Raw genomic sequence first — 8,391 nt, forward strand, 5'->3', positions numbered from 1 at the left:
ACTTGATCCTGTCATTATGATATTAGCTGGTTATTTTGCTCGTTAGTTGATGCAGTTTCTTCCTAGCATTGATGGTCTCTACATTTTGGCATGTTTTTGCAGTGACTGGTACCAGTTGTTCATTTCCATGTTTAGTGCTTCCTTCAGGAGCTCTTGTAGGGCAGACCTGGTGGTGACAAAATCTCCCAGGATTTGCTTATCTGTAAAGGATTTTATTTCTCCTTCACTTATGGAACTTAGTTTGGCTGGATATGAAATTCTGGGTTGAAAATTCTTTTCTTTGAGAATGTTGAATATTGGCACCCACTCTCTTGTGGCTTGCAGAGTTTCTGCTGAGAGATTCATTGTTAGTCTGATGGGCTTCCCTTTGTGGGTAACCCGACCATTTTCTTGGCTGCCCTTAACATTTTTTCCTTCATTTCGGCTTTGGTGAATCTGACAATTATGTGTCTTGGAGTTGCTCTTTTCCAGGAGTATCTTTGTGGCATTCTCTGTATTTCCTGAATTTGAATGTTGGCCTGCCTTGCTAGGGTGGGGAAGTTCTCCTGGATAATATCCTGCAGAGTGTTTTCCAACTCGGTTCCATTCTCCCCATCACTTTCAGGTACACCAATCAGACATAGATTTGGTCTTTTCACATAGCCCCATATTTCTTGGTGGCTTTGTTCATTTCTTTTTACTCTTTTTTCTTTAAACTTCTTGATTCATTTCATTCATTTGATCTTCAATCACTGATACCCTTTCTTCCAGTTGATCGAATCAGTTACTGAAGCTTGTGCATTTGTCACATAGTTCTCGTGTCATGGTTTCCAGCTCTATCAGATCATTTAAGGACTTCTCTATATTGGTTCTTCTAGTTAGCCATTCATCCAATCTTTTTTCAAAGTTTTTAGCTTCTTTGCGATGGGTTTGAACTTCCTCCTTTAGCTTGGAGAAGTTTGATTGTCTGAAGCCTTCTTCTCTCAGCTTGTCAAAGTTATTCTCCATCCAGCTTTGTTCGGTTGCTGGTGAGGAGCTGCGTTCCTTTGGAGGGGGACAGGCACTCTGATTTTTAGAATTTTCAGCTTTTCTGCACTGCTTTTTCCCCATCTTTGTGGTTTTATCTACCTTTGGTCTTTGATGATGGTGATGTACCGATGGGGTATTGGTGTGAATGTCCTTTCTGTTTGTTAGTTTTCCTTCTAACAGTCAGGACCCTCAGCTGCAGGTCTGTTGGAGTTTGCTTGAGGTCCACTCCAGACCCTGTTTGCCTGGGTATCTGCAGTGGAGGCTGCAGAAGAGTGAATATTTCTGAACAGCAACTGTTGCTGCCTGATCGTTCCTCTGGAAGGTTCGTCTCAGAGGTGTACCCGGCCGTGTGAGGTGTGAGGTGTCAGTCTGCCCCTAGTGGGGGTGTCTCCCAGTTAGGCTACTTGGGGGTCAGGGACCCACTTGAGCAGGCAGTCTGTCCATTCTCAGATCGCAAACTCTGTGCTGGGAGAACCACTACTGTCTTCAAAGCTGTCAGACAGGGACATTTTAATCTTCAGAAGTTTCTGCTGTGTTTAGCTATGCCCTGTCCCCAGAGGTGGAGTCTACAGAGGCAGGCAGGACTTCTTGAGCTGCGGTGGGCTCCACCCAGTTCGGGCTTCCCGGCTGCTTTGTTTATCTATTGAAGCCTCAGCAATGGCAGGCGCCCCTCCCCCAGCCTGGCTGCCACCTTGCAGTTAGATCTCAGACTGCTGTGCAAGCAATGAGGGAGGCTCCGTGGGCGTGGGACCCTCCTAGCCGGGCACGGGATATAATCTCCTGGTGTGCCATTTGCTGAGACCCTTGGTAAAGCACAGTATTAGGGTGGGAGTGACCCGATTTTCCAGGTATGTGTGTCATGGTTTCCCTTGGCTAGGAAAGGGAATTCCCTTCCCCCTTGCACTTCCCAGGTGAGGCGATTCTTTGCCCTGCGTCGGCTCTCGCTCGGCGGTCTGCACCTACTGTCCTGCACCCACTGTCCAACATGCCCTAGTGAGATGAACCCGGTAGGTACCTCAGTTGGAAATGCAGAAATCACCCGTCTTCTGTGTCGTTCACACTGGGAGCTGGAAACTGGAGTTGTTCCTATTTGGCCATCTTGGAACTGCCCTGTTTTTTTTTTTTTTTTTGAGACAGTCTCACTCTATCGCCCAAGCTGGAGTGCAATGGTACGATCTTAGCTCACTGCAATCTCCGCCTCCCAGGTTGAAGCGATTCTCCTGCCTCAGTCTCCCAAGTAGCTGGAATTACAGGTGTGCACCACCATGCCCTGCTAATTTTTGTATTTTTAGTAGAAGTGGGTTTTCACCATGTTGGCCAAGCTGGTCTCAAACTCCTGGCCTCAAGTGATACACCCACCTCGGCCTCCCAAAGTGTTGGGATTACAGGTGTGAGCCACAATGCCTGTCTTCTCCATAAGTCTTATTCTGAAGTTTTCCCTGCTATCTTTTGGTTTGGTTGAAGCTCATCTTTTAGTAGATTGCTTGGGAGGGGCTCAAGAGTAAAGTGTTATCTGGAATGTCTGTTTCATGTATTTTTAAAAATAGCCTTCATACTCGAATGCTGTTACTTTGTTAGATAAAAATAGAGTTGGTTGGATAAAAATCCCTGGCTTCAGCTTTCTTGCCTTGAACTTTATAAAAATACAGCTCTACAGTTGCATTACTTTGTGTGTTGCCCTTGAGAAGTATGATGCCAGTCTTATTTCTTATCTTCATAGATAACTTGGTCATTTGCCTGTAGGCAAGATGTCATTATAAAGCCTGGTAATTTTACTAGGACATATCTTGGAGTTGATCATTATGAGCCAGTTTTTCTAGACACATGGTGAGTCCTATCCACATATAGATTTTTTTCTTATTACTTAAATTTTTCTTGGATTGTAATTTTAAACTTTTAGTTTTTCCTCCATTTTGTTTTACTTCTTCGAGGATTTTTCATTTGTCTGCCTTCCAGTCGAACTATTTTTCCCTGACCCTTTATCCTTCTTTCTCTATCTCATTATCATTTTCTTCACTGGTTCTTATCTTCTTCAATGCCCGTTATAAAGTTTTTATTTGAATCGATGCTACCTTGGGCACTTCGTAATTTAGTATTTATTTCTGGGATGGTTTGTCTTTTTTAAAAATTTATTTCCTTAATTAATCAAGGCTTATTTCATTTTTTCTTCTCTTTGGTCAACTTCTTTTTTAATTGTTGAATAAATGAATGAACTGTTAATTGTAGGCTTAAAAACATCTCCAAATGCTTGTTTGAAGATATTTAATTCAGTTTGAAATCTTATGTTATAATTTACTTCTGTTTTGTGGTTATTTGAGAGGAAGAATTTTTGTCATATGAAGATTTCTCCCCATTTTCTCCTTATAACAGCTTTTAATGGAGTTGGTCTGATTTTCCGTATTTCTTGGCCATGATCATTTCTTTGCCGTGGTTTAAGTATACTCTCTTCTTTCAGTGTACTGAAGTATAGTTTCTTTAAATGGATGAAGTTGTAATTGATGGGAGGTAAGGGGAAAGGGGCATAACCTGTTGTTCTCTTCGATTTTTTTGCTATGCTTAATTTTCCCCTCTTACATCCTTCTTTCTCTTCCCTGCCATGTATACAGGGATACCTCTTCCTCTCTGACACCTTCACCCCAGAAGCGCTTATCATGATGAGCGCTGCTTCTGGTCCTTCTCTTTCAGGTCCCTTCTCTATGGCTGTTACTATGAGCTACCACTCCTAGACCTGTGGTCAGAATTTTTGTACTCAATGTTGAACTTTCTCTTTCTCAGGATGATTTTATTTGTGCTTCCTTTTGTGTTCCCTACTTCTCTCTGTTCTTTTCCAGCATCTCTTAAGATTTCTCTTTCCTTGCTTTCTGTCCCTATAGTGTGTGTGTGCGTGTGCATATATATGTGTGTATATGTGTGTGCATGTGTGCATATATATGTGTATGTGTGTGTATATGTATATATATATATTTGATTGAGTAGAGATTCACACTCAAGGTATCTCCTATACTAGGACCAGCTGAAATTCTCCTTATAAGCTTTTCAAGATATCCTACTAAATATTCCATCTCTTAACAAACTGAAGAACTATGTACTTTTCTCTTATTTCTTGATTCCCTTAATTTTATACTTGTGTACATTTTTATTTCTCTGATAACTTCTTATTGAGGATAGGGATGAGTTTCTTAATCATATTAATACCTACTACCAAGGAGACCTGATACTTACTAGAGATTCATACAATAATTATTGAATTGATATTTCACCTATATTTTTCTTTCTTTTCCCAAATCTTAATTTATTTACATTGTAGATGCTGAAAAAAACTCTTAAAGGGTCTGATAGTGAAGAACTGGAAATAACACAGGAGACACCAAATTTGGTGCCGTTTGGGGATGTGGTATGTATGAGTAACCCTCAAAAACCTGTATAAGTTATTTATTATTTGATAATCAAAAAGTATATGCAGAAAATGGTTCTCTCTGATAATATATTTATGAATTTTTAACTTTTATGAGTCAGAAAAACATTGTAATAATCACTGAAATTATAGAAAGCATCCTGATTCACAGAAATAATATCTTCTATATTAGGGATTCCCAAATCTAGTTACATCAGAATTACCTGAGGTGCTTTTTATAAAACATTAACTTGAGGCTCCACCTAACATCTGCTAGCTTAGAATCTCTAGGAGAGGAGCCTGGGAATCAGTAATTTTACTGAGCTCTTAAAGTGATTATATTTATTGCTAGATCATGCTAAAGTTTGAAAATTGATCCTGCGCCCCTCCCCCATCCAAAAATCCTCCTAGAAACAAAAGCAAACACCCGCCCCCTTTCACACACACACAGACACACACCCACCCACCCACCACAAAGGGATGACCCAGTATCTAGGCTGAGAACCAGAAAAATCTGTTATTCTGTTTTCAAAGTACAGAAAAAGACATGAGAATCTACATGCATATAGAACTGTCAAATATCATTACATTCATTTACAGTTATCTTTATTTTCTGAACACTATTAGAGTTGTAACTGGGTATGAAATAAGAATTTTTCTTGTCCCTCTACCTCCTATCATATACAATGTTTAATATAATATTTCTGTCATTTCGACTTGGTTTTAAATACTAAACATGGCTAAATATATTTGACTAATTCTCATATTAGGATTCAAATGTTCCTGCATTTATTTTGTATTTGATTTTTTGGTTAGACACATGATGCAATTTTCTTTAACATTTAGAAAAACTTGGTGCAAGAGCATGAATATTTTACAGCCCCTGGCATGTTACAGCCAATAAATCATTGCTGAATGAATTAAGTGGTCTTAGGATACTGGATAAAAGAGTTTGTCTGACATAAGGCACATTTCTTAATTTTATATGCAGGGTGCTGTATTTTATCAGTTCTCACCTAATATCAAATAAAAACAATTTAAAAAGCGATGATCAGATTTATGTGAATAATGAATTATTCTTTGGCTTTGTATTCTTGTTCATTTTCGGTTTACTTTGAATGCGGCTTGCCCATTTTTCTTCAGTATTTCTGCTTTCTGATGATTTCTATTAACTAGATATTTTTCATGAGAAACAATATTTCGAGTGAGAAAAAACAACAACGTGGAGTTTTACTTTTTAAAAATAGAGTTCAGTGTAAAGTGGAAGAACAGTTAACTTTTTAAATGCATTCACTGTCTGTGTTTTTGTTTTGATTGTTGTAGGTTGGCTGCCTGGGCATTCATGTAAAGAACTGCAGACATTTTACGCCTAACAGTATCCTTTCTTTTGATTTAAGAATCATAGTAATTGTATCTCACTGTTTCAGTTATCCATTGCTGCATTACAGATCATTCCAAAACTTAGTGGCTTAACACATTGACCATTTTATTATTAATCACTACTGTGCATTCACTAGTTGCTTCTTCTGCTTCATGATACAACAGCTTGGGTTGTAGTTGTCTGACAGTTCAAAAGGGCTGGAATATCTAAAGTGGCCCATTTACATGTCTGGTTGCTTTAGTGGGGATGCATGGAAGGCTAGACTCAGCTGGGATGCTGAAATGGTTGGATCTCTCCCTCTTTCCCTGAGTCCTATCATGTTTTTTTCCCCCTGTATTAATTTTAATTTAAAAATATATCACAGTAATATATTATTTATCTTGATTACTAGTTTTTGGTGTCCCCTTAAATTTTGTGCCTGAGGTGAGTGCCTTTTTGGCTTACTAGTCCCAACCCTAGTGACGTTCCATTACATTTTATTGGTTAATGTAATCATAGAGCCAGCCCAGATTTAGTGGCAGGGGAAATAAAGTCCACTTTTTCATGTGGGAGTAACAAAAGCTTTTCAGCCATCTGTATTCACCTCAATCACCATATAAGTGAAAGGAAAAATATATATCTTCTTGTATGATAATGTTAATTTATTTGTAAGTAATGTGTGCTTCCTTTAAACATTTTTAAAAGGATTTATTTTATATTGGTGCTTTTAAATAAGCTGCGTGCTTATTTTTAGATTTATCACAGCATAAAACTAGCCTCATTATGGAGATTTGATGTTTCTTTTTTATATAAAGATAATTTTGGAAAATAATTCTGTATAAAGAGATTTTTGAAGATAGTTAAATTGTGAAACAAAATTGTTTTACTCTGTAGCATTCTATGAAAGATACAATACAGTCCAATATAATATAAATGAACTATATTCTTAAGTGAATTGGGGTAGAACACTTTTTGTCTCAAAATTAAAAATAAGTTATTCTGATATGTTTTAAAATATTTTGAATTTCTACATAATTATCCTTAGGAAATATTTCAACTATATATTGCATAGTCACCTTGAAATTAATATATAGAAAAACTTGCAAAGAAATTTTGCTAGAAATGTGAGGTTAAAAATATAAGGGATGTAGCTGGGCGCGGTGGCTCAAGCCTGTAATCCCAGCACTTTGGGAGGCCGAGACGGGCGGATCACGAGGTCAGGAGATCGAGACCATCCTGGCTAACACGGTGAAACCCCGTCTCTACTAAAAAAATACAAAAAACTAGCCGGGCGAGGTGGTGGGTGCCTGTAGTCCCAGCTACTCGGGAGGCTGAGGCAGGAGAATGGCGTGAACCCGGGAGGCGGAGCTTGCAGTGAGCTGAGATCGTGCCACTGCACTCCAGCCCGGGCGACAGAGCGAGACTCCGTCTCAAAAAAAAAAAATATATATATATATATAAGGGATGTAAGGAAGAATCAACCTTCTTTTACTTACATTGTGTCCACCAGTGATGGGCAAAAATACTATTTTAGAAGACTTTTTTTCTATTGTTTAATGCTACATGATTGATTCTTAGGTTTTGGTCTGAATCATTTAATGTATTAATTTTATAATGTATTATTGTTCAATTACAACAAAACTTATTTCCTAAACATCATTCTATTTGCAGTCAGTTTACAACATTATGCTAATTTATTTATTCGCATCTCTATAAACAAAGCTGTGAAATGCACAAAAATGTGTAGCTTGCTATCCAAAGACAGTGAGAGGAACACTGTAATTAAGTTCGATGAAGTGAAGTATTTTTCTGTACAGGTAATGTTAATATCTCTTCTAGATATTAGAATGGCTCCTTATAGTTCCAAATATTCTACCCTAATTCTGTCTTTTTATAAAAATGAGTAGAAAAGAAACAAAAGCAGTGAGTGCCTTTTTATTTGGTATCTTACAGTATTCTATTTCTATACTGTGGGCTATAGTGGTGTTTAAAAAAAAAAAAAATTTACTGCAAAATGCATAATCTTAGTAGATTTCTTTCCTGAGATGTTACTGTCTGTGGTTTCAGGTATTCATTATGCATGTATTTATCTCTATCTTGCTCTTCTCTTCCCATCTACTGTCTTCCACCTTAGAGTTTTTCCCATCTCCTTTCCCATTCCTTTTCTTCTATCCTGTTCTATTCCCCTTTGTCTCTCTCTAAGTATTGTTGCATGGATTAACTTAGTCTTTATTACAACCCAAACACACACACACACACACACACATACACACACACACACACACACACACTCTCTCTCTCATCCTTATTTTACGGATGAAGAAACTGAGGCACTCTGTGGTTAAGGACCTTTCTTAGGTCATGGAGCTGGTAAGTGGTAAGTGGTTGAGCTGGGAGTGTGGGCACTCTGGTTTCAGACCACACTTCATTAAACTGCCTCACACGCCAGCTCTTACTATGTTTCTGCTTACAGTTAGGCTTATTAGAATCTTAAATGTATCTTAAAACTTAAAAAAAAAAATGGCGAGGCTCAGTGACTCACGCCTGCAATCCCAGCACCTTGGGAGGCTGAGGCGGGCAGATTACTTGATGTCAGGAGTTTGAGACCAGCCTGACCAACATGGTAAAA

At 38.3% G+C, this 8,391-nt stretch overlaps 1 protein-coding gene across 3 annotated transcripts in view; it reads left to right on the forward strand.

Annotated features, from left to right (window-relative positions):
• The window catches only part of ALS2CR11 (amyotrophic lateral sclerosis 2 (juvenile) chromosome region, candidate 11), a 179,699-nt gene that overhangs the window by 8,024 nt on the left and 163,284 nt on the right, over positions 1 to 8,391 (forward strand). For all 3 annotated transcript variants that reach the window (XM_011974492.1, XM_011974493.1, XM_011974494.1), the window contains exons 2-4: positions 4,316 to 4,402; positions 5,726 to 5,777; positions 7,434 to 7,579. In XM_011974492.1, coding sequence (XP_011829882.1) covers positions 4,316 to 4,402; positions 5,726 to 5,777; positions 7,434 to 7,579 — 285 coding nt within the window. The remainder of the gene's footprint in view (positions 1 to 4,315; positions 4,403 to 5,725; positions 5,778 to 7,433; positions 7,580 to 8,391) is intronic.

The sequence above is a fragment of the Mandrillus leucophaeus genome, unplaced genomic scaffold (assembly GCF_000951045.1).
Source record: "Mandrillus leucophaeus isolate KB7577 unplaced genomic scaffold, Mleu.le_1.0 Scaffold146, whole genome shotgun sequence".
NCBI lineage: Eukaryota > Metazoa > Chordata > Mammalia > Primates > Cercopithecidae > Mandrillus > Mandrillus leucophaeus.